We start from the raw sequence: 27,358 nt of genomic DNA, 5'->3' as shown, positions 1-27,358 counted from the left end.
AACATGGATTTGTTAAAAAACGCTCAGTTAATACAAATATGCTATCCTTCTTGAAATCAATTCACGACGCACTCGATAACGAATCAAGCACCGAAATTGTAGCATTCTACACAGATTTCTCCAAAGCTTTCGACAAAGTGCCGCATTTTGAGCTTGTACAAAAAGTTTCAATTATTGGAGTGGGAGGTTGCCTATTAGAAATTATCATTGACTACATAGACAATAGGAAACAATTCGTTCGGGTAGACAACACAAGATCGGAAACTTTAGATATAACAAGTGGGGTACCCCAAGGTTCTCTTCTCGGACCACTCTTGTTTTGCATATTCATCAATGACCTACCTGATGTGTTAGTTTTCTCTGACCCATTTATCTTTGCGGATGACCTAAAAATTCTTGCAGTGAAGAAAACGTTTTGGCAAGTTCAAAACGATCTCAATGGTATTGAACAGTGGGTAAACGAAAATAAAATGAAATTAGCCAAGGAAAAATGTGCAAAGCTGAGCATAGGAGGTCAAACACAAAATTACGAGCTTATGGGCACTAAACTAGAGTCATCCAAAGTCATCAAAGATCTCGGCATCTATGTTTCCCATGACCTGACGTGGAAGACACACATCGAAGAACAACTGAAAAAAACGAACAAAGTACTCTACCTACTTCGACGAAACATAGCTCTTCAAGTAAGACAAGAAATCAAGCTCGGTCTCTACAAGTCACTATTTTTGCCAGTACTCTTATATGGCTCTGCATACACAAATCCGAACCGAGGTGAGCTACAACAGCTTGAAAGATCTCAAAGAAAAGTAGTCAAATGGATCACTGGACAAAAAGTCATGCCGTATCCAAATCAAGTGAGACTTCTTAACATACTACCACTACCAATGTTCATGCAACTAAATGACAGTCTACTTTTATCAAAATTGACAGAAGACGATAGCTTTTTACCAACGCTGAAACAAAATTCAGAAAAACGGAGAACGAATGAATTATTCAAGCTCCCGAAAACCAGAACTGAAAAGGCTAGAAATGATTTCTTTTTCCGTACATGCAGACTAGCAAATTGAATAGAAAAATGTATTGAATTTAATACGAAAAAAGGCCATAAAAATCGAGTTTTAAATTTCATGTGGAAGCCAGAAAAGTTCGTATCGTGAATTAGCGAGAGGAAAGAAGGTTAATAATCTGATGTGATTGTTTAGAGCCGCTCGATGATTAGAGCTCCGGAAATGACATGAAAACAAACAAAGCAAAATCAAAAATTCTTTTGCTACAAGCTCAGGACGATGCAGAACTGGGAAAAACGCAACTGTATGGTAATTGTCCGCAGTCAAAGAGATCCTGGTGCTGTAGTTAACTTGTTGTTGCAGCCTGCGACGGACCAAAACTGCAAAACGAGTGGCAAATTCGTGGAAATCTTTCTAAAAGGTACTTCTCCGACGACAACACCTACAAAACGACAACCTCTACAAGTAACTAAGTGTGAAGCATTTGATTATGCAGACGATTTCAAGCTTGTTGCAACGAAGAGTGAAAACATGCAATACGATATAAAACAAATTGAAGAATGGTGTTTAAACAATAAAATGACATTAAATGAAAATTAGTGCTATATCTTACCAATCAAAAGTCAAGACCAACCCAAGTTAAGTTTAAACAACAAAACTTTACTTTACCAGAACGAGTAAAAAGATCTAGGCATTACATTGGCGTCAAAGCTAAACTGGAAACCTAATGTCGAAAAAAAGGTGCTCAAGGGCACTGAAAGCGTTCTATTTCTTAGAGAGAAACACTTCAACGTCCTTGAAACTAAGCGCAAAACAATGCGTACGCAGGATATGTCATACCAATTGTTACATATCCAACTCAAGCCTGGTTCGCTAACAAAACGGAAACTGAAGAGATTGAGCGCGTTCAAAAGAAGCTACTAGTTGGATCCTAAACAACTGGGAATTGAATTACAAGAAGAGGCTTGGAAAGCTCAATTTACTTCCTCTCTCCTTATATACAGAACTACACGATCTACTTCTCTTAATTGCTATTCTCTCAGGAAATTACAATATCAATATTCCGATCACTAGAAACCAAAATTGTGATGATCAACTAAATATCAGACTATTTGAGCTAAAAAACATAAATCAAGCAAGAACGAAAAAAAGCAGATAAAAATTTCTGGAGGCGTTCTAGTCAACTTTTAAATATTATCTGTAAAATCACAAATTTAGCTATTGAAAGCTTAAGCAAAAAACGATTAACGGAATTATACTGGAATTATTTCTCTAGAAATTAATCTGAAGCCAATTCTTGTACGTGGACCTTTCTGTGCAACTGCAACAACTGCAATCCAGTACAGAAGGTCAAATTAGACAACCAATAAACGGATGTCAACCCTAGTGCCGCGACACTAGAAGCCTAAACTACTACTACTAAAACTAAACGCATATATTGGTAATGTATGCCTGTAATCAGCTACACATCACGTGCCTGCTACCTTTCCAAATTTTATATGAGAAACATGGAGACAATACAACACAGCTACTGCCTTTATTTGCGGAAAAAGATCATTTTACAAAAAGACAGACGGCTCTAAACATCTTGCTTTTGTTGATGTACATGAGCTACATAACATTTCTACTAGCTTTCTTGAACGGGAGTCACGCAGGAGAAGGCAAAGGTCCTCCCAGGAGAAGGCAAAGGTCCTCGCAGGAGAAGGCAAAGGTCCTCCCTGGATATCAAGTTTCACTTCTTACAACATGAAGAGACTACAAACCCAAAAACGACTCATCCGAAAAACCCACTAGTTATCGAAAACAAGAAGTTCTTAAACTTGAAAACCAATTAATATAACCATCGGAACTGGACAGGATTGAATCTCAGGAGAAAATCATGCGTGCAAGAAATACCAGTACAATCTTCAAACACTTGAAAAGCCTGAAAAAATCACCCAACCCTCCAAAATTACTGATCAAAGAAAATCAACAGAGCACAAAAATGCAAGAGCAAGTCAACATGATGAACGAGTTCTTTCACTCAGTGTTCTCACCCAAATTTCTTTTCAGTATACAAGACGTAAAATTGAGAAATCCTGAAATTACAAACTTCGAAATCTCAAAGAAAGCAATCTACGAAATACTTCCTTCGCTAGATGCCACAAAGTCGCCAGGCCCAAATGGCATACCGCCTGCATTTTTCCAACGTACAGCACGCGAAACAAGTAAGAATTTAAATGTACTTTTCAAGCAGATAAAGCGACTGAGAAAAATCCCAAACTCCTGGAAAATTGCAGCTCTGAAACCAATCTACAAAAAAGATGACAGACGGAATGTAGAAAATTACCGACCAGTCTCTCTTTTAGACATTGACAGTAAAGTTTTTGAGAAATGCATTTGTTCAGCTTTATACGCTCACTTCGAAAAATTCCTAACAGAACACCAACATGGATTTGTTAAAAAACGCTCAGTCAATACAAATATGCTATCCTTCTTGAAATCAATTCACGACGCACTCGATAACGAATAAAGCACCGAAATTGCAGCGTTCTACACAGATTTCTACAAAGCTTTCGACAAAGTGCCGCATTTTGAGCTTGTACAAAAAGTTGCAATTATTGGAGTGGGAGGTTACAAACCCAAAAAGTTGCAAATATTGGAGTGGGAGGAAACAATTCGTTCGGGTAGACAACACAAGATCAGAAACTTTTGATGTAACAAGTGGGGTACCCCAAGGTTCTCTTCTCGGACCACTCCTGTTTTGCATATTCATCAATGACCTACCTGATGTGTTAGTTTTCTCTGACCCATTTATCTTCGCGGATGACCTAAAAATTCTTCCAGTGGAGAAAACGTTTTGGCAAGTTCAAAACGATCTCAATGGTATTGAACAGTGGGTAAACGAAAATAAAATGAAATTAGCCATGGACAAATGTGCAAAGCTGAGCATAAGAGGTCAAACACAAAATTACGAGCTTACTATCTATGTTTCCCATGACCTGACGTGGAAGACACATCGAAGAACGACTGAAAAAAGCGAACAAAGTGCTCTACCTACTTCGACGAAACATAGCTCTTCAAGTAAGACAAGAGATCAAGCTCGGACTCTACAAGTCACTAATTTTGCCAGTACTCTTATATGGCTCTGCATGCACAAATCCGAACCGAGGTGAGCTACAACAGCTTGAAAGATTTCAAAAGAAAGTAGTCAAATGGATCCTTGGACAAAAAGTCATGCCGTATCCAAATCAACTGAGACTTCTTAACATACTACCACTACCAATGTTCATGCAACTAAATGACATTCTACTTTTATCGAAATTGACAGAAGACGATAGCTTTTTACCAATGCTGAAACAAAATTCAGAAAAAGGGAGAACCAATGAATTATTCAAGCTCCCGAAAACCAGAACTGAAAAGGCTAGAAATGATTTCTTTTTCCGTACATGCAGACTAGCAAATCGAATAGAAAAATACATTGATTTTAATACGAAAAAAGGCCTTAAAAATCGAGTTTTAAATTTCATGTGGAAGTTTGTAAACGATCGATTCGACGAAAATAACATCTGTAGCTGGCATCTATGCTGTGACTGTCAGATCTGCAGAAATAATAGGACAATTTTCTAAGACGACGACTGGGACGAAAATGCCCTCAGTGAAAACTGTAAATCCCCAACAACAACAATAAAGAGGAAATGGTCCTCAAAGTGACAAACGGAGCTCTAACGAACTGGAACTCCGCTCGGTCTCAAAAAGTCAATGAAAATTTCTCCGGTCACCAAAGCTACACAACATCTCCCAGATCCTCCCAAATGCGGAAATGAACAAGCAGATGCGTACAAAACTCTAACTCGACTACTTTCGAAGGTGCTACAACCAATTCGACCTGTGCATGGCGAATCGTATGCTCCTGTGGAATTTGTAATCCGCACGAAAGTCAAGCCAGATGACAAACACCACCCGTGGATTCTCCCAAAGCCTATACTACTACTACATCTGGACAAAAGTTAGCTTCGCGCTAATCTTCTTCCGTGGCGTGCGATCAATGCGGGGTCGTACTGTTGTCTAATCTTCCTTTGTAGCCTGAGTAGAATAAATGGGTTGTTCAAATTATTTATTCTCGATGGTTAATCATTCTTCTTATTCCTACTGAGCTGTATTTATTTATTTACGAAGCTCTACGTTTGACTACAATCGCAATTTAATTATGCAGTTAGCAGTTGACATGCCGACCCAGAGTTGAGCGACTACCCTATATTGAGCGGGGCTTTCTCTTGATTGGCGGTTTTCGGTTAGAAGGTGCATTTCATTTGGATCCAAAGACGAACGTGCCTGACTTTCATTTGCTAAATAGTGATTCGTGCTTTGTGACGGGGATGTGCATGACGTGCCGGGCTGATGGAAGGGGTGCGAAAAGAAGAGATCCGAAGAACTAACACAATGTAGATGAAATCAAAATGTAAGAATAATTACCGATGGGACTGCGAAAAGGCTAAATTTGCACGAAAATTTCTATTCTACTTTCTGGAATTGAAGCGCACGGTGACAGAGTTGGGATCATTCTAGTGGTGCAAAATAAATACTGGCATCAATTTTTGGACCCAAATTTTACGTTTTCAACACACTCTGGATTCCAGTCAGTCAATTCTCCTTTGCTCGTCCCAAGCTAGGTGCTCCTTTGCTGGGTAAACCTTATCAGCCACTTTTGAGATCTTTGTAGTGGTGCAAAATCACTTCTTGCATCGATCTTCGGAAGCAAATTTTACGTTTCGACACTGGATTCCAGTCCGTCAATTCTCCTTTGCTCGTCCCAAGCTAGGTGGTCTTTCGCTCGAAAAATCTTAAAAGTAGTAGTAGTAGTAGTAGTAGTAAAAAAACTTAAATTCCAACAAGAGGAATACATAGTAAAAGAAAGACATGACAGTACAAATTAACAAAGCACAGTAGCAAATTAAGATCTGCAGTCCACACAGCGACATTTAAGAAAATATGTACATGGCCGATAGTAATTAAAAGAAAGTGTTTTGGCTATGAGAAAATTATCTAAATTCTTACAAAAAATATTGAAAGATGACCTAAAGTCAATGACGTTGATAGAAATTAAGTAATTGGCGGAGTGGATAGTTCGACTAAGAAAACAGTTGTCAGTTTTGAATTTTTTGTTCAACGGTTCAAAAAAGGTTTTGACTGATCCTCGGGAGCTGAGTGTCGTACTATTGACATGTAGCTTTAAGTCACTCTACATTGTTCCATGCCAAGTTTTCCATAGTAGAATAAGGTCAGCTCGCGCAATTTGATAGCAAATTGAATACAAATTTAGTTTTGAAAGTGTCTCGTTGTAATCCTCAGGCCTAATAACCCAGCGCAACACTTTCCGCTGAAACTTTTCTAACACTTTCAAAATACCAGTTGTAACACACCAAGCTTGGGAGCAGTAAAGTAGCACAGATAAAATCATCGTTTGGTACAACGTTTTCTTGCGGAGAATAGAAACTTGAAACGGTATGCTTCTTTTCAAAAAATTAAAAATTTTATTACATTTCGCAGTTTCGTCTTAACATGTGTTGTCCAACAGAGATCTTCAGTAACTAGCATTCCCAAATCCATAATCTCTCTAGTGAAAAGAATTTCCGCTTCTCCTAGAAATAAGGGAGACTGGCTGCATTTAAAGTTCATCGCTTTACACTTTTCTGGATGAAATTCAAGTTGATTTTTGCGTGACCATTCATAAATACCATTGATGTCACATTGCAGACCTTCGAAACAATCAACGCATAGCAGCTTCAGGTCGTAGGCATATAAGTAAACATGGGAGTTGTGCACATGGTCAACAAGATCGTTCATATACAAGATAAACAGAAGTGGTCCAAGGACACTTCCTTGTGGGACACCAGATGTTACAACGCAGGGCCTAGAAAAACAAAATCCTATACGGACAATTTGGTGTCGATCTTCGAGATAATCCGAAAAAAGATGAAGAAAAGCGTCGCCAAACCCAAATGCTGCCAGTTTTGTTAGTAATTTATGATGCGGAACGGAATCAAAAGCCTTTTTGATATCAAAATAGACGCTAGCACAAGGAAAATTTTTGTCAAGATTGTTGTAAAGAACATCAAAATATGAAATAAGTTGAGTAGTTGTGCTGCGTCTCTTCATAAAACCGTGCTGAGCGTTTGTGACTAGCGGCCTAACTATTGGATACAAAAATTTGAACAACATTTTTTCAAAGACAATAGAAAGCTTTGGAAGCAAGCTGATCGGACGATAGTTTTTAACGTCACTTGTTGAACCATTTTTGTGTAGTGGTGTGATATATGAGGTTTTCCATTCCTTAGGCCAATGCAAGGACTTTTGAATAACTTGAAATAATGCCATAACTGCTGGGGCTAAAACTTGACAGCCATCACGAAGCAAGAAAGATGGTACTTGATCTGAGCCCATGGAAGAACTGTCATCACATTTGCTCAATATTTTTTCAATTTCCAGAACTCCAAACGTAACATCTTGTAATTTAATACTCGAATCTAAAGCTGTTGGAAAATTTTCGTGAATTTTACAACTATAGACAGAGCTGAAAAAATCATTGAATGCATTTGCCTTTTTATCGTCAGTTGAAAAACTGACACCGTCGTAATTCATCACAGGCGGGAAAGCGCTAGTCTCTTTGAGAGTCCTGAGTAGCTTGAAACAGTCATTCCTGCTCGTCAAATTACATTTCTCAATAAGAAGACTCGTGTCAAGTTCAATTGACTCTGAAAGCTCTTTCTGACTTTCCCTCATTTTCAATGAGTCCGATAGTGTCCAATCTTTTTCCAGCCTTCTCTTGATCGTCGCGCTTTTATTTAACAAATGCATGGTTTGCGAAGAGTAGAAAAACGGAGCTGATACACGCTTTCGGCGTTTCTTAGCTATCGAAACCGAGAACGCTTTTTTCAGCTCATAGTACCATAATGAAAAGAAATCAGAGGCTTTAATTTGGAAAGTTAGAAGTTCGTACAGCGAAAAAGCTCTTGATTAAACGCAAACCATGCTCTTGATTAAACGCAAACCATGCTTATTATAATAACCTCCTGAGAGCTTCAACAACGCGTTAAAGCTACGGGTGCTTTGACTCTTGAAATTACTTCGCAACTACATTTAGTTTCTAAATAAGTTGCTCAAAGAGATACACCCGACTGCTCCCCAAGTAAACCTCAATTACATAGTTGACGAAAACGCGTTTGAGTCCCCGTACCACCCTGCAATCTTCAAAAACATAGGCGCATCGGCAGTTAAAAAGGCAGCCGTGAAAGCACATGGAAGCCACGGATCGTCCGGTTTAGACGCAAACGAGTGGAGACCAATTTTCACTTGTTTTCGCCGTCTGATTTATACGGCGCAGGTAAAAAACTGAAGTCCCTAGATAGCACAAATCAAGGGGAAGCCATTGCTATGGCTATTTATGGAGTGGCCACCCTTCCTTTGCATAAGATATATCATCAAGGCCAAAGATACGCCCATTAATTGTCCATGTGGTGAAAAGTTCATCCTATTACATGCTATCTTCCATTCCACTGTGCGAGGCGACACTTCAGTTGCTTCAAGGCGAGTCCTTTATACAGGAAACTACTAGCACTGATGAAAACGCGCGTCTAGACATTAAAGCGAATGCCCTGTGGGGGTCCAGGTTCAACCGTTATTTCTTCGACGTGAAGATCTTTAACCCACTCGCCAAGTCATGCCCGAAAAACCCCGTAGAAGCGTACAAAAAGCATGAGTCATTGAAGTTCCTCAAGTATGAGCAACGAATACTTGACGTCTAGAAGAGTAACTTCCTTCCGCTCGGGTTTTCCTACATTGGGGGCGCAAGACCGTCGGCAACGCTGAAAATTGCTGAAAAGAAAGACGAATCATGCTCGGACGCAATAACATGCATACACACGAGAATAAGTTTTGCTCTCCTGCGCAGCGCTATCATATGCCTCAGAGGGTGCCGTGGTTCCAAACGGCCGAATGACATTAATAGTTCATGCAGTGTCATACTGCGGGAGGGGAGAATAGATTCATAACAAATTAGCTTATATAGAAATTCAATTCTCATGACGCAGCTTGTGCCTGGTCTTTAAAATTGTATGTGATGCAGTGATGTCCCATAGTAGGGGATCACTACACGTCCTTTGGATTGTCCTGCGCGGCCTAAGGATAAATAAACTTTTTTATGAATAGCAACTTTATTGGCTAGATTCACCAGATGCTCGAGTATTTTCTTGGTGGAGTGGAAGCTTGTCCCAAATTCTCGAATCGACTATTTGAGCAATTAAGAAGTGATCTTTTTTGGTAGAAAATTGTAAGTGAGTTGAATTTAAGCTCCAGGGAGAGAGAGTATGTGGTGTCATTTTCTCGATTGTTGCACTGTGTTCCTATCTCCGTACGTGAGTTTGAATAAAAGAAGTGAAGCCTATTTAATATGTTCAAATTGTTGTTACGAGGAAGGAAGGATTGAAAGCCAACCTTGTGGGAGAATCCATCGTGGAAATATATGAATAAAGAATCCCGTGGGAATTTATTGAACTATATTCAGAAGAAGTATCAACGAAACGAATATGCGGGGCTGTAGGTTTTTGCGTCCCTAGCGAACCAACAGGAGGGTCGAAAAAATTTTGAAATATTGTTTAACAGTCGTTGTCTTTTCAGATTTAACACTCTGAAAAATGGCTCCTCCTAGCTTTGCTGATTTGGGAAAAGATGTCAGAGACCTATTCTCGAAAGGATTCCGTGAGTTAAATTTTTGATTTTATGGATTTTATCGAGGATCCATTCTCGTACACCCCTCCTCCATCAGCTTGGTGGGCGAATAGGCTCAAAAGTGCATGTGCTATTATTATTTAACAATGAGGCTCGATTATGTGTGTTTGCGACCCCACATTTTTTTATTAATTGTCAACCAAATGAGGAAGAGATGGAAAACTTTCAAAAATCCGTATATTGTTTCAAAATAATTGGTGAATCCGTTTAAAAAATCGCTCTCAACTCCAACAACTAAATAAATAAATAATGACTCATTCGAGGGCCGATGATACCTGCCGTTAAGGAGAATAAAAGAGAAGGCAAACAACACAATAAAATATTAAACAAAAAATAACAGAAACCGTGAATTTCAATATCCTCATTAGTATTTGACTAATGCCAAGAAAAAATGGATTGGTGCTGTGGTTACGTTCAGTGTCTATGGTTAAAGACAGAAGCAGGAAAACGTAGTTGGGGTCTCGTTCAAAACTTGAGCATAAGCAAAAAAAAACACACATTGGAAACCGTTCAGCCGTCCCTCATGAACAACGGCGCAGGGAGAATTTTCCATTGCTTTGTTTTTTTTTCGTAGCGACCAAACTTGTCTGAGGCAGAGGAAGCACCTTCGAAGAAGAACGAAACTGATCTGTTTGAATAACGGAAATGACAGCGTACGGTTCCTTGCGCTTCTCGCTGATCTTTGCGGCGACCTTTTTGAGAGCGTCTCTGGGTCCTGCTCTGCTATGCTCTACGGCAATCACGTGTTGTTCTTATTTGGCTTTTGTTAGTTTCATGATACTTGTACGCATCTGGCGAGCTGGTTTTGATGTCAAGTTTTGCATCATCGACAGTGGTTGCATTACTGGAAGGTTTCGCTTTTGAGCGCCTGCAGATGTGGTTCGATTTGAACTTCGTGGCGTACTTTGTCTCGGAAACTTCAAGCAGTGTTTCTGATATGATTGTAACGCAAATGTGTGTACCCACTTTTTGCGGCAATGCAGAGCATTTGTCACAGCCGAATTTTCACAATCTATTTTTTATATTCCATCCCTATCTCAGACATAGATCTTCATTGTTCAGGCAGTCTGACATTTGATTTAACCATAGCTGACCGCAGCAAATATCACAGAAGTTGAACATTCAAAGCTACCGAGTGCAGGGGAATGAATTAAGTTTCTGATTTCCAGTAATTGATTGCAGTTTCGGATATGTGAGATTCTACTTTCTCAAGAAGATGCGAGGTTTTTGGCTTGTTCAGACATAGGAATGATAATGTTTTTACTTTCTTTGGTGAAACATGAATATGCATTCTGTTGGGATATTTTTGCAAAAATGTTCAGCTTTTGTGTAATTTACAGCTGCTTCGTTTTAAGAAGTAATGTAACGTTGTAAAGTACGTTTCAAATGATGGACGTATTCCCCTTTCTTTTTACTATTGTCCTTTTTTGTTACATTTTCCAGGCCGTAGATAGACTTGATTTTGCTGCCCTATTAAGTTGAGAAAATGTATCTTTACTTTATTGTTATCCTGTATACTTTCTTTAGTATATTTCCTGTGGAAACCACTTGGTTTTTTTGTGTGTTTGATGTACTCATAACAGAGAAATTTGTGATGGGCTTACCGGTATTTACATTCACAATATATACCTTTCTATGTTCACTTTCTTTGCCCGCCACGTGCCATTACGCGCTATAATTTTTATTTATCTTGAGTTCACCTTGATGTATTTGTTGTATGTTTACCCAAATGTAAATACGAGCTCCGGGTCTTAAAAGATATTAAGCTGAAGAACAATCAAAATTTTCAAGCTCAGGATCAGCAATCAGAAATTTACGTCATAGATTAAAGTCTTTTAACGAGAACTCTTATTTAGCGGTCGGCCTTCTCCGAAATAAATTTCCAACCGCCCAGGACCTATTCAATCAAACTATATTTGACGAAAGATATGCTATATAATAGTTTATTTGTGTGGTTCGATATAATGATAATTGTTTTGCCTTCTTTTGTGTGAAACACGAATTTGCCTTCTGTGGTGATGATTTTTTGTAAAATATGTCAGCTGCTGTTATTTGCAGATACTTCATTTTTAAGAATTAATGTAACGTCCAAAAATACGTTTGAAATGATGGACGGTTTTCCGCTTCCTTTTTACCATTGTTCTTTTTTGTTACTGTTTTCCACAGGCCATATATAGAGCTGATTTTGCTTTCCTAGTAAGATGAGAAAATTTGTAATTACTTTCTTGATAGCCTGTAAAATGTCCCAAGTGTTTTTACATTAAAATAAGTAACCTTGTGTATTTCATTTACTCATAACAGAGAAATTTGTGACAGTGCTAACTGATATTTATTTGTTAGTTTGTAAACTTTCTATGTTTACTTTGTTTACCTGTAATAAGCCAGCTCGCGACAGAATTTTTGTTTATCTTGAGTTAATCTTGATGTATTTGTTTTATGATTACCCAAATGCAAATACCGCCTCCGGGTCTTAAACTGAAGCACACTGAAAAATGTCAAGCTAAGGATCAGCAATCAGAAAATTCAGTGTTAGATTGAAATCTTTTTGCTAGAACTCTTATTCAGCTGTTGTTCCTGCTCCGAAGTGAACTTTTAACCTCCCAGGCCCTGTTCAAAAAAAGTTGAAGGAACTAAATTGTTTGACAAAAGATGCTACATAATAGGTAATTAACTCGGCGTGAAGCATTACTATGACAGTATTATATAACAACCCCCAAAGTCCAAATCTAAATTAATTACGACCAAACTCAATGTCTATCTTTTGCAAAATAGCATCAGATAAAACAAACTAAACATATAAACTTGCATGTCAACTAAAAAGATATGGGACCTGTCTGTATTGAGAATTATCAATTGAACAAAAAACAAATGGAAAAATGAAAAATTACGTTTGAACTTTTGGAAACAATTTCAAAGACATGAAAACTATTAGCTATCAACTTCATTAGCTGTCAACTTAAAATAGTCGCAACTTAAGCTTCAAACTCATTCAACGACAGCCATTGAGATCTGTCACTATCCAGAATATCATATGAGGACAAATAAATACAGGCAAAATTCAAAACGGCAATTGAATTTCGAAAGCTTCAGTTTTGAAAATTGAAAGCTGTCGAAGCCGTTAAAATCATTATCTATTCACTAAAAACAGTAGGTATAATCAATTGCGCCTTATTTCAAAGTCTCTATTGTGATATGTGACTTGTCAGTAATGTTTATTTGCTCTCGAAGAGAAGCAAGTATAGTAAACATTTGTCTTTTTATGCGAAGTTTTCGCTTGACAATTTTGACTTTTCGAGTGACTTTTACGCCCTTGTTTTTTTTGCGTTTCGCGCGATCTTAAATTCTCTCATTCACAATTTCTAGCAGCTGAACTCAATTGGCGGCAATTTAATAATTGGCGGCAAGTCAAATCATAAGTGCGCCGAAACTGGTTCCAATTTTTCACTTTAAATCTGAATATTTTTTATATTTTAACCTATGAGGTTATTTGTAGCCCCCATGAGTTTCTTAGTCTGATGGATTCTACACCCCCAGACTGAAGCAAGCTGCAGTTGATTAGAGCTCTCAATAGTCGTTCGCGAGCAATCATTCCGTAGTCGGTTATATTTCATTAGTGTGCTGTGACAACAGTAAAATACTTCAAAATTGAAATTGTCCAAAAACAAACGTTATGAAATCTCGTATCAAAGCCGAAAACCAATATTCAAAAGGTAAGGCAACAGAAAAGATTAATTGCTATATAAGTTCAAAGACTGTGACCTCTCACTTTGCTGAGACTCTAGTTCAAGGTGACAGAAGTAAGATAGAAAGTGGACCAGTCATCCTATTTCTGCTCGTCGTCAAAAGTTGCTGGGCAGTTGAAGAATCAAACTTCGCAAACGCATGGGTAATGCATTTTGGTGGTTAGGCGACTTCCAATTATTGATACCAAAATTTATTCGGATATGTGAGATTCTGCTTTATCAAGAAGCGGCGTGGTTTTTATTTGGTTCTACATAGGAATGATAATTGTTTTGCCTTCCTTTGGTAAAAGAGGAATTTGCCTTCTGTGCTGTTTTTTATGATAAAACGTCAGCTGCTACTATTTGCAGATACAGCGTTTTAAGAATTATTGTAACGTCCGAAAGTTCGTTTCAATTGATGGACATTTTTCCCCTTTCTTTTTACTATTGTCCCTTTTCTGTTTTCCCCGGCATTTATAGATTTGATTTTCCTTTCCTATTATGATGAGAAAATATGTATTTCCTATCTCGATATCCTGTAAAGTCTACCAAGTATATATACAATAAAATAAGTTAATCTTCTGTATTTCATTTGCTCATAACAAAGAAATTTGTGCCAGTGCTAACTGATATTTGTATAATCTATGTTCACTTTTATTTACCCGGCAGGTGCCAGCTCGCGCCAGAATTTTTATTTATTTTGATGTATTTAGTTAATCTTGATGTATTTGTTTTATGATTACTCAAATGCAAATACGATCTCCCTGTCTTAAACTGAAGAACATTAAAAAATATCAATCTAAGGATCAGCAATCAGAAAATTCAGGATTAGATGGAAATCTTTTAGCTAAAACTCTTATTCAGCTGTTGGGACTGTTCCGATGTAACTTTCTAACCTCCCAGACCCTGTTCAACAAATTTGAAAGAGGTAATTTATATGACAATAGATGCTACATATTAGTTAATTCACTCGGCTTGAAACAATACTTTGACACTATTAACATAATAACCCCCAAAGTCCAAATTACAATTAGTTACGACCAAACTCGATGTCTATCTTTTGAATAGGATTAGAACTGAAGCAAAATAGCATCAGATAAAGCAAACGAAACATAAAATTGCAGTTGAACTAAAAAGATTGAAAATGTCTGTTTTGTAGTCGCAACTTAAGCTTCAAACTCATTCAACGACAGGCATTGAGATCTGTCACTAGCCAGAATATCATACGTAAACAAACAATTTCAGGCAAATTTCAAAACGGCAATTGAGTTCTGAAAGCTTCAATTTTGAAAATTGAAAGCTGTCGAAGCCGTTTAAATCATAATCTATTCACTAAAAACATTAGGTATAATCAATTGCGCCTTATTTCATTGTCTCTATTGTGATATGGGACTTGTCATTAATGTTTCATTAATGTGATGATGTGACAACAGTAAAAAGCCCTCAAAATTGATACTGTCCTAAAATAAAAAAACTTTACGAAATCTCGTATCAAAGCCAAAAAACAATATTTGAAGTAAAAAGCAACAGAAAAGATAGATTCTGTTTAACTTCAGAGAAGTTGCGACCTCTCTTTTTGCTAAGACTGGTTCCAGGTGACAGAAGTAAGATAAAACGTAGCCAATCTAAAAGATTATGGTCTTTTTAGAAGAAACTTGGTTTTTTTTAATAGCTCCTCTATTTTTCATAGCTTGTTTTTTTAATAGCTTGTAAAAGGTTGTATTTTTAATAGGTCCTTAGATAGTGAAACAGACCTTTGATTTTCTAGAACTAGAATCAGTCATTTGACTATAAAAAGAACGAATGACAAATCTCGTAAATTTAAAATTTAAAAAGGAGTCACAAAAACCAAGAAGTTTAATCAGAGAATGTTATATTTTTCCAGTTGGCCGCTATTAAACCTCTACATGAAAACAGACCTCTACTTTCTGCTCTCTTTGTCATCCAAAATTGGCGATGAGACCAAAATTGGCCTTGCTATTGCTACGCAGATGTTGAAAAATTTTGTATGTTCCAAATATTTGCTTAATAACTTTTTTGGCGAACGAAAATCTTAATTTGTCAAAAATACTTTTTTTCGATGAAATTGATAGATAATTGATTTAAATTAGCGCAAGGCCGGCAAACGGTGAGTTCCAGAACTTTTCTTAAGAACCTGAGTTAAAAATGACCCTCATCAAAGTAAACGAACATTCAACAGATTTTATGTCAGCAATAACGGTCAATTTGGAAAAAGTGGTCTAAAAAGCAAATTTGGTGCAATTTTAATTGGCCTAATTGTTTTAATGTTATTAAATAGTCTCCAAGTGCACCCTGGAGGCTATTTAATTCTGTTTCAGCTCTTGATTGTTGTAATTTACTGTGGTATCAGAGGCCGGACTTTTTCTGGGTAGCCCCAGTTACCGGGGATTTTAGATTACGGCGGAAGAATTTACAGGATAGTTCTCTACGATTTCATGTTTGGTATCAAGCATTTGGCGAGAGAGTTCGCCGCATCTTCTTGATTGATACGATTCCCTACATTTTTACCCTAGATAATATTTTTTCATAGTCAAACATTTGGTGTGAATGTTCTCCACATTTAATTCAGTAATTAGTTTAGGCCCCTAGCGGCCCCTCTTCTTATTCCCCCTTTTCCCAAGTTACGATGGTGCCTCACCACCCCCAAACCTTTCTGCAATATTTGTAACGAGCCTTGCAATGTACATGTGAGTGCATTTTGTGTCAAATGAAAGAAAATATATGTCCACTTTTATTGTCTGGGAATCTCAAGTACCTCAATGATCAAAGGAATGATCTACTGGTCATGTAATGGTTGTACTCTTATCTTTACTGCAGAACTATCTTCGCTGGACACTATTACGGCCGTTGAGAGAATTTGTGTCAAATGAAAGAAAATATATGTCCGCTTTTGTTGTCTTGGAATTTCAAGTACCGTAATTATCAAATGAATGATCTACTGGTCATGTAATGGTTGTACTCTTATCTTTACTGCAGAACTATCTTCGCTGGAGTGTGATGATTCTCTGATCCGCGAGGTGACAGTACTACGCAATGAGATAGCGTTGATAAAGAAACCGAATTTCCCTTTTCTAAGAGCTGCAAAAGATGGCCCCGCGAGGAATCGAAATGACAGCTCATCCAGTTCGAAAGTAAACAAAAAAAGAAAGGCAGATGAATTTGAAACTGTACAGAGAATTAGGAGGTAAAAACGGGAACGAACAATAATCCAGCAATCGTCAAGGATGTCAAAAAACCAGCGAAGCGTGGTCATTTATTTGTAGGTCGATAGAGTCAGAACATAACAGCATCACAAATAGAGGAGTACTGTGCAGAAAATATCGTTGAACTACTTCATGTTCACCAAATTTCGAAGTAAGAAGCTCACCTGAAAGCTTTCCATTGTGTATTTAAGTATGATGAGGAGAAAGTTGAGTTACCTCAATTCTGGCCTGAAAACGTTACTGTGTCAAGTTTTTACCTGATTGAAGCCGCCCGTTATTGACTAAAAAAAATTGGATCAAAATTGTCCGCCATTGAAACAAAGTTTGACGAAATAGATATTTACAGAACTAAATTTTTGACTGCATAATGTACGCTCTGTCAGGAACAAAACGAAAGATTTAAATGCCCTCTTAAAAGTAAATGAAATTCGTTTTAGAGTTTTATAGAATCGTGGATTACGAACAACTCAGATGAAGATTTTATTCTAAAGCAGTGTTGTCCCTCAGGATTTCTTTTCTATAGTGCACCAAGGTTTAATAAAGGAGGAGGTGGAGATGCCACTTTTACAGATGTAATCTCCATTTGGAAAATTTTGAAAAGTTTGCGTCTGAATTTTTGAAATGCTGTTATGCGCCTTTAACTGTTGGGGTTACCTCTTATTTAGTAATCGCTGTTTATCGACGACCTGGATTAAATGTTTTGTTTTTTGCAAAAAGGCTAAAATTTGACATCATTGTTCTTCGGGGTGATTTAAACGTTTTACTGAATGTAAATAACGATGAATCGAAAATGTGGAACCCAAGATTACCCGACTCAGTACGTCTGCGAGAAAACGCATAGAAGTGTTGGGATTCTTGACCATATTATAGCGTCGAACAATATTTCAATTAATGTTTAATCGAATCATTACCTCTTCGGGGCATTCGTTTATTTGCTTCTTGCTCACCAATGTGAAACAACGCAAATCTCAACACCAGTTGACGTATAGAAATTGGTAGATTTTTGACTCTGAAGGTTTTATTAAGTTACTGAAGCCATGCTTGAAGTTTCATTTCGCCTAAGGTATTGAAGCATGGGATATGTATCTAAGGTTTGAGGAGAATGTTTTGGATTCCGTTCTACCATTCAAAATAAAAACATTTACTAAACATCAATGCCCTTCTTTTGACGACGAGCTCTTGAGTCTGAAACGAAAGAAGAGAAAAGCAGAGCGTAAATACAGGATGTCAAAAACATCTCTTCTAAAGTATGAATATAAAAATGTTACCCATATGTATTTTGAAAATTTCATACAGAAGCGTAGATTATAAATTGAGAATGCGTTGATGGAAAATTGTAGCCGTAAAAAGTTTGCCACTTTAAAATTGCTTCTTGGTCAAGATTTAGAACTGCTCCCGAAATATGAAAATAAAAAGCAGCTTGCAAACGACTTCAACGAGTTCTTTATATCTAAAGTGGCAAGTATTATTGCATCGATTCGCACTTGGAAAGGTCCCGAAATTCTGAAAACTGAAGTTAACTCAAAGAATTCGTTCACAGAGTTGTCGATAAGTCAGTTTAGAGATTTGATTTTGTCGTCGTCAAAAAGTACATCTCAACCGGACATTCCGACACATCTTAAAACGTCATTTCCAGATTATTATTTTCTCGACCTCTTGAAACTTCTTAATCTTTCGCCTCAATCCTTTAAAATGGCCATTGTTAAACCCGCTTAAAAAAATTCTTATCATCAAATTATCGACCTATCTCAAACCTAAATTACATTTCAAAACTTTTAGAAAGGGCTGCTTTTATGCAAATGCGAGAACATCATGAAAAGAGTAGTCTTTTTAGTAAATACCAAAATGCCTACAGGAAGTTTTTTTCTACAGAAACCGCCCTCGTTGAGGTGATGAATGATTTGCTCCTCAATTTAGATAAGACAAAAAGCACTTCTTATTTGACTTGGGCTATCAGCTGCCTTTGACACTCGATCATGAATTACTTCTTTCGCTTTTTAAAACAAGTCTGGTTTTCAGTGATATAGTGCTTAGCTTTTTAAATAGTAGAACTCTTTTTATCTGAGTAGTAGAGCTCAAAAAGTTTTGATTGATGGTGAATATTTGTTGCCAAGAACTATTAAAACGGGTGTTCATCAAGGATCTGTTCTAGGTCCCGTTCTCTTTTCATGCTATCTTGTTCCTCTGGAGGTTCTGTTTGAACGTTCTGTTATCATTTTTATGCCGATGACACTGTTTCTATTTTTTTTGCCATGCTTCGATAAATCAATCGGCTTTTGATTTAATAAATTTGATTAATTTTGATTCGATAAATCCATCGGCAAGTGGTTCAGTGGTGCTAAGCTCCGATTAAACTCGACTAAAACTGAGTACATGTATATCAATAGAAAGAAAACTTTAAATAGCGATGTTGAACTTCCAGTAGAGGCCTATTTTTCTAATAGTGTTACTTTATTGGGCTTCAACTTATATTGCAGACTTTCATATACGAAACAAGTTAGTTCTGTGTGTCGTAAATGTTTTTTTTTTGCCTGCGAAAAGTTTATTCCATTAGAGATACAGTCGACACAAAGTCGTTGATCGAGTTATTTCGGGTAATGATTCTCGCGACTAGGTTACTGCAACTAACTGTACTATAGACCTGTGTATACTTTACAGAAATTACAGCGTATAATGAACTCAGCATGTCTTCTCATTTTTAGGCTAATACCTGGTGCACCAACAGCAAATTATATCTAAGAGCTTCATTGGCTAACCATGAAAAAACGTGTCCTCTACAAAATTTTTTTTTCGGTCAACGTTTGGTTCACCATCCGTAGAAAATTCCCGTGTACCTTGGCGCATTAGTTTTTCGAAATGATACGGTGACTAGATGCCAATATGCGTACAATCTGAAGGCTCCTAATGTCATGACTGCATTTGGGCGAATATCATCCAATTTTGCTGTTCCTTTTGAATGAAATAAGTTGCCTTTTGAATTGAAACTAATACCTCATGAGTTTCAATATCGGAAAAAACTAATAAAATTTTTTAATGTTTCATTTTGAAAGCACTTTTGAGTTTGTAAATGACGCGTAAACCTATAATAATAATAATAATAATAATAATAATAATAATAATAATAATAATAATAATAATAATAATAATTATAATAATTATAAACCTTTAATAATAATTTTCGATTGAAAAATGGAGTTTTCAAGAATTTACCAAAATTTTCCCCAACAATTTACTAACTCTTTTGTCTTCAAACGGAAAGTGAATTAGACTATCGTTAGTATTTTTATCTTTTGTTTAGCGAAATTTATCAAAATTCCAGGAAAAATTTCGAAAGATGTGAACAAAACGGAAGTGAGGCTAACGTTCATTACTCCGTAACTTCTCGGAAAAAGCAAAATTCGAAAAAATTGGAATGTGATTTTCTACGCCTTACAAGCTTTCTAATGATACCACAAAACTTTGAACGATGATTATATCGATTTGCAAAACTTTGCTAAACAAAAAAAAAACCAGTTGAGCACAGAGTTCCTCCCCCAATTAAAGTGAGTTGGAACAATGACCTTCTACGTAACAGCAGATAAGGGAATGAGGGTTGGGGTTGTGGCAACAAGTATATTATCACGGGGTTGAAGAGAGGAGAAGTTATAAAAAGCAGGCTTTGGAAGGGAGAGCAGAAAAGTTCTGAGAAATGTAATATATGCATTTATTGAAATGTAAAATATTTCAATAATTTAGTTTCAAACAACATGTTGCAGACAGTGTAATTGTGAAATTGGACCTGAGGACCAAAGCTGAAAACAAGGCTGAATTCAAAATTAGTAGTTCACATGCTACTGTATCTGGCAAAACAGATGCCAAGGTAGAGGGCAAATATAACGCCGATTTTTCTAGACGCCGATTTTTCTAAAAGACGCCGATTTTTCTAATAGTGTTACCTTGTTGGGCTTCATTTTAGATTGCAGACATTCTTATACGAAACAAATTAGTTCAGTGTGTCGTAGATGTTATTCCTGCGAAAAAATTATTACATTAGAGATACAGTCGACAGAAAGTCGTTGATCGGGTTATTTAGGGTAATGATTCTCTCGCGACTAGGTTACTGCAACTCACTGTACTGTGGACTACCTGTGTATACCTTACAGAAATTACAGCGTATAATGAACTCAGCATGTCTTCTCATTTTTAAGCTATCACCTGGTTCGCCAACAGCAATTTATATCCTAGAGCATCATTGGCTATCCATAAAACAACGTGTCCGCTACAAAATTTTACTTTTTTGTCAACGTTTGGTTCACCATCCGTGGAAAGTTCCCGTGTATCTTGGCTCATTAGTTTTTGGAAATGATAATGTGACTAGATGCCAATATGCGTACAATCTGAAGGATCCTAATGTTAGTCAGGACTGCATTTGGGCGAAGATCATTCAGTTTTGCTGTTCCTTTTGAATGGAATAAATTGCCTTTTGAATTGAAACTACTACCCCATGAGTTTGATTATCGGAAAAATTGAAAACTTTTTTTAATGTTTCGTTTTTAAAGCAATTTTGAGTTTGTAAATGGCGCGTGGACCTATAATAATAATAATAATATAATAAGAAAAATAAGAATAATATACCTTTAATATTAATCAATTAAAAAAATGAAAATGCTGAATTTTTAAAGAATTTACCAGAATTGTCGCCAACAGAGTCAAATAAAACAATTTACTAACTATTTTGTCTTTAAACGTAAAGTGAATTAGACTATCGTTAGTAATTTTATCTTATGTTAAGCGAAATTTATCAAAATTCCAGGAAAAATTTCGAAAAATTTGAACAAAACAACGGACGTGAGGCTAAAGTTCAATACTCCGTAACTTCTCGGAAAAAGCGAAATTCGAAAAAATTTGAATGTGATTTTCTACGCCTTACAAGCTTTCTAATGGTACCACAAAACTATGAACGATGGATATATCGATTTGCAAAACTTTGCTAAACAAAAGAAAACCAGCTGAGCACAGAGTTCCTCCCCAATTAAAGTGGGTCGGAACAATGAGCTCCTACGTAACAGCAGATAAGGGAGCGAGGATTGAGGGTGTGGCAACAGGTAATTTGTATCACGGGGTGGAAGAGAGGAGCGGTCATAAAAAGCGGGCGTTGGAAGGGAGAGCAGAAAATTTCTGAGAATTGTAATAATTGCATTTATTGAAATGTACAATATTGCAAAAATTTAGTTTCAAACAACATGTTGCAGACAGTGGAATTGTGAAGTTGGTCCTGAGGACAGAAGCTGAAAACACGGTTGAATTCAAAATTAGTATTTCACATGCTACTGTATCTGGCAAAACAGATGCCAAGGTAGAGGGCAAATATAACGCCGATTTTTCTAGACGCCGATTTTTCTAATAGTGTTACCTTGCTGGGCTTCATTTTAGATTGCAGACTTTCATATTCGAAACAAATTATTTCAGTGTGTTGTACATGTTTTTATTTCCTGCGAAAAATTTATTCCATTAGAGATACAGTCGACAGAAAGTCGTTGATCGGGTTAGTTCGGGTAATGATTCTCTCCCGACTAGGTTACTGCAACTCACTGTATTATGGACTACCTGTGTATACCTTACAGAAATTACACCATACAATGAACTCAGCGTGTCGTCTCATTTTTAAGCTATCACCTGGTTCAACAACAGCATTTTATATCCTAGAGCATCATTGGCTACCCATGAAACAACGTGTCCTCTACAAAATTTTACTTTTTGTCAACGTTTGGTTCACCATCCGTGGAAAATTCCCGTGTATCTTGGCTCATTAGTTTTTCGAAATGATAATGTGACTAGATGCCAATATGCGTACAATCTGAAGGATCCTAATGTCAGGAATGCATTTGGGCGAAGATCATTCAGTTTTGCTGTTCCTTTTGAATGGAATAAATTGCCTTTTGAATTGAAACTACTACCCCATGAGTTTGATTATCGGAAAAATTGAAAACTTTTTTTAATGTTTCATTTTTAAAGCAATTTTGAGTTTGTAAATGGCGCGTGGACCTATAATAATAATAATATAATAATAATAATAAACCTTTAATAATAATTTTCAATTAAAAAAATGAAAATGCTGAATTTTCAAAGAATTTACCAAAATTGTCGCCAACAGAGTCAAATAAATCAATTGACTAACTATTTTGTCTCTAAACGTGAATTAGACTATCGTTAGTAATTTTATCTTATGTTAAGCGAAATTTATCAAAATTCCAGGAAAATTTTCGCGGTCATAAAAAGCGGGCGTTGGAAGGGTGAGCAGAAAAGTTCTGAGAAATGTAATAATTGCATTTATTGAAATGTAAAATATTGCAATAATTTAGTTTCAAACAACATATGTTGCAGACAGTGGAATTGTGAAGTTGGACCTGAAGACAGTAGCTGAAAACAAGGTTGAATTCAAAATTAGTGGTTCACATGCTACTGTATCCGGCAAAACAGATGCCAAGGTAGAGGGCAAATATAAATGCAAGGATTATGGCACAACTCTGACTGAGACGTGGGATACTAAAAATGTAATCGGATGCAAAGTGGAGGTTGAGGACAAATTAATCGAGGGAATGAAACTAGCTTTGGATTCATCGTTCCATACTGATAGCGGGTAAGAAATTTTTTGTAGCTTATAAGCCAATTGTAACTGTGGTTTATTAACAGCGGCCCTCATCTTCTCAGCCAGCTATTATAGCGGCCCTATTTTTTCAACTCGAAGAGGAGTATTAGTGTAACATCTTTTTGATCAATAATTTTTTGGTCTCTTTAGAACAGGAAGTGAAAGTCAATGCAGCACGTGAAATTGAGCGTTTAGGTTAAACAGTTGAACGAATTGAAGGGCAAAGAGGGAAGAGCGTTTTTTTTATCGTACCGCATATTTGAGAGAGTGAGATAAGTAGATGTCAAGAAATATTTGCTAAGCGAGCGATGTTTTTCATCACGTGCGGGTTTTTTTTGAAGCGTTTTGTTTTTACTTAACTTTTTCAGGTAAAGTGGTCTTTTATTGCTCTTGAACGAAATTTGGAGCAATAATTGTAAACATTTTGGTCTTTTTTGTGCATAATTTTTGCCGTTTTGACTTTGTGTGACTTTTTGCGTCATTTGAATTTCTGATTTAAATGTTGCAGCTGAACTCAAGTTGCGGCAGTTCCCTTCTAAAAGTCAAATGAAAAGTGCGCCGAAATTGGTGTTGTTTTGTCACTTTAAATTTTGTTGGTTGTCTATAATATAAGATTCGAGCTCCCAATAGTCTTTCAAAATAAATCCTTCCGCGTTAGCGGGTTCTAAAGCACCTATCAAGTAACTACATTTGGGAGCATTTTTGACCAATTCAATGATATATTCGATTTTAAGATGCAACCTTGAGTTGATTTTGTGATTTTCACATTATCAGACGCTGTTTAGCGGTTCTCGTATTCTGTTTCATGTTTCTACTGTTCTGGCTAATTTGTTCGGTTGAATTTAGTTTTTATACAGGTTCTGGTGACCTTTTAAGTTGATCGATGTTAATTTAAGTTTGTTTTAGTCAGAGAACGTTAGCTAAAATCTTAATTCTTTTGCTTCATTTTTCTGTTTTACCTTTCAGAATAGTTTCGCAGTTTCCGTTTTATGTTTAAAGTTTTGTCAAAAGTATATTTCTAGGTGAAAAAAATGAGTCAAATTTCCATAAAATAAGTGAATCAATTCTGCTGTTTTTCGCTTTTATTTTGATTGTATTTGGTGTATTTGGATGTTGTGTGGGTGTGCAGTGAATCATCAGTAAGTGTTTTGCCGGTTATGTTGAGAAAAATTATCGAGACAGAATATTACAAAGTGTAAACATATTCTTGAGATTTGGTGCTTTGGTTCTTTTCTTTGCTCGAAATGTATCGTTTGTTGTTTGTTGTGTAATGATCTGTCAAAATTAAGCTAATTATATCAGAAAATTCGATGTAAACAATGCTCTATTGTCGCAACTTGAGAAATTTTCAAGGAGGTATTTGAAAATCTCGAATTTTCTTCGCTTGTTTCCTCCTTTTGTTGTTCAAATTTAATGATATGAAATGAAATATTGTTTTGTTGTTCATTAAGTGGTCGTCTGGGGCGTATTTAATTTGAGTCGATTGCGAAGTCTTCGGGCTGTTTTTTTTACAGTGTGATTTTTTTTTGCGATTTTCTGATGTCCATCGAAATTCAAAGTCGAGGTGAATTTTGTCAAGCTGATGTAGTAAAGGGAGCGAAAGAACGAGAAGGTTTTAAGGGCAATTTTTCTCAAAATACTTTAATATTTAAGTAAAATTTTGGCGTTGAAAAATTTTATTTTTGAGGGTATTTTTGTACGTGCGACAGTTCGACTACCGTTTTTAATTGCTCTCAAACGAAGTTTGTAGCGATTATATCAGTCCTGTCGGTCTTTTTTATGTGATTTTTATTTTGACTAATTTTTCGTCTGACGCATTTGACTTTTCATCCTCAAAAACGGAAAAAACAGGTAGCGCTCAGCGGGCATTATGTGCTCTTGGAGCCTTTCAGCTCACTAGTCTTCAAATATGCGACTCACAGAATCTGTTTCGGAGACTTATACTTATGGTGCGAAGAGCGGTTCTTAAAGATTGACTCCCCCCACTGCCACCCATCAGCCGCCCGGTGCACCCCCCCCCCCCCCGCTACGCTCACTTACGCCCCTTCAATTAAGATAAAGTAGTCTCACTAAACCGTGCCTAGCTACTGACGAAGCCAATCGCTCGCCGGTCGTTTGAGAGCAATTCACCCGACGTTGGTCGGTTATGTGCATTGTTTTTTATCTTGAATTCTGTTAAGATGGTACGCATGTGTTCTAATTCCGCCTATTTGGTCTTCTTTAAAATTCCTCAATGGACGGATAATGTTTGACACTATTTGTCGCCATTGAATGTTAGTGATTTTTTTTTAATATTTGCCGGTGTTTTGTTCTGTCCTCTTAGCACTTATTCTCATTAATGATAAATCTAATCAGTTTTTTGCGACATAATTCAAACAAATTAATTATATCAGGTCATAGATAATGGTTTCTATTACTTCAACGCTTATTGTTTTCAAAATTTGCAATGTTCAGTTTGTTTTGTTATCAATTAATTTTATTAAGGTTAGGAACCGTCGGTTGCTAATGAACCTAATTAGAGGTTAAGGTCTTTAGCTAGTGGATTTTAAGTTTTTGCAATTTTTGGCATGAATTTTTAGCCAATTTTTCAAGTTTTGCGTGTCTTCGTTGTTCATTTTCTTCTCTTATCACTTTATACCATTAATTGCACGTCTCATTGGTTGGTGATGAAGCAGTGAGTACTCTTTGGGGCTGAGGGTATTAGGCGAAAACATGATTATGTGAAGCTACTAATTGTCTTAGCACGGAAAGAAGTTGACAAAGTATATGAAAAATTTACTCTTTTCCAACTTCATCAGTTTTCTAGATCATTTTGCACCTCTCGGTAATATCTGAGAAAATGATTTTGTTCAAAGATACTGCTGAAATAGTGAAGAATTTAATGTTTTTGAAAAATTTTGCTGTATTCTTAGTAGCTTAGATCTACGTGGAGTGGGTAATTTCGAGAAAAATGAGGGCATTACTGTGGGATAGAACTAAACTGAAGTGCTGTAAATTTAGAATATTAAAAGACCTTTTTATGTTTCTGGGAGCTGCTATCATATTAAGTCAATTGTTTAGGAGTTTTAAGGAGTTAAGTCAATTGTTTGATTTTGAAGTACCGTCTTTAAGGGCTGTTATTGGTTTTCGCTTAATTTTCACTAACAGTTATTTGAAAATTTTGCCTAACTGGTACAAAAATTGGCTTCGCCTAATCGAGCTTTCGCCTAAAATCACATGCCCCTGAGTGACCTCATTTTTCACTCCTATTGGTGTGAGTAATTTTGTTAATTGGACTGAATAGTTTTGTGCGTGACTTTCTTCAGTCTCAAAATGGCTGTCGTCTACGTTATTGTTGAGATCAACTGATGAAATAACAGTCGTTCGCATTGAGGGTTGTCTAAATTAACTTAAAACATCACAGCAATTAGAAAAACATTTCTCAATAGGTATTTAGAGACTGCGGTAGATTGTTGCGGAAACATTTTTTGAACAATCATTTTTCAGGAAAAGTGGCTGCTCGACAGTTATGTAACCCATAAAAACCCAACTTATAACAACAGGGCGGTTAAACAAAATCGATAAAATCGGAATTTTTGTTCGACATAATTAGGCGGTAGATTTCATCTGCTTCTATAAGTTTCTTTATATTCTAACTGAGCTCAAAAAATCAATTGCTCTAATAATTTTTATGTTCTCAAAAAAAACCGTTGCTGTGTTACGCAAAGATAGGAATAATTCATCCGTTCCTGCAAAACTTATTTTTGATGCGCTGTCTTGTTATAATTGGGAATTTTTGTGTTATACTGGTTAATATTAGACGTCAATTTATTGTGTAGTTGCTTTGAAGTGATTGCTGAGAGTGTGAGTAATCTAATGACGATTTCTTGTGGTAAATCAGCTATGTAGAGTTATTCACCGAAACCGTTTTGGAGATTTAAATTCATGGTGTGAAAAGCGGTTCTTAGAGTTTCACCCTCTCACACACTTTACCCCCTCTGCCCCACATCAGCCCTCCATTCCCACTCCGTT

At 36.6% G+C, this 27,358-nt stretch overlaps 1 protein-coding gene across 1 annotated transcript in view; it reads left to right on the top strand.

Moving 5' to 3' along the window:
• The window catches only part of LOC142338415 (non-selective voltage-gated ion channel VDAC2-like), a 420,938-nt gene that overhangs the window by 366,746 nt on the left and 26,834 nt on the right, over positions 1 to 27,358 (top strand). The window contains exons 2-3 of the mRNA XM_075388175.1: positions 9,661 to 9,743; positions 23,083 to 23,338. Of these exons, the coding sequence (XP_075244290.1) occupies positions 9,680 to 9,743; positions 23,083 to 23,338 (320 nt within the window). The 5' untranslated portion in view covers positions 9,661 to 9,679. The remainder of the gene's footprint in view (positions 1 to 9,660; positions 9,744 to 23,082; positions 23,339 to 27,358) is intronic.

Source organism: Convolutriloba macropyga, chromosome 1 (genome assembly GCF_964194025.1).
Source record: "Convolutriloba macropyga chromosome 1, txConMacr16.3, whole genome shotgun sequence".
Lineage (NCBI taxonomy): Eukaryota > Metazoa > Xenacoelomorpha > Acoela > Convolutidae > Convolutriloba > Convolutriloba macropyga.
This window is presented reverse-complemented; position numbering and strand designations above follow the sequence as displayed.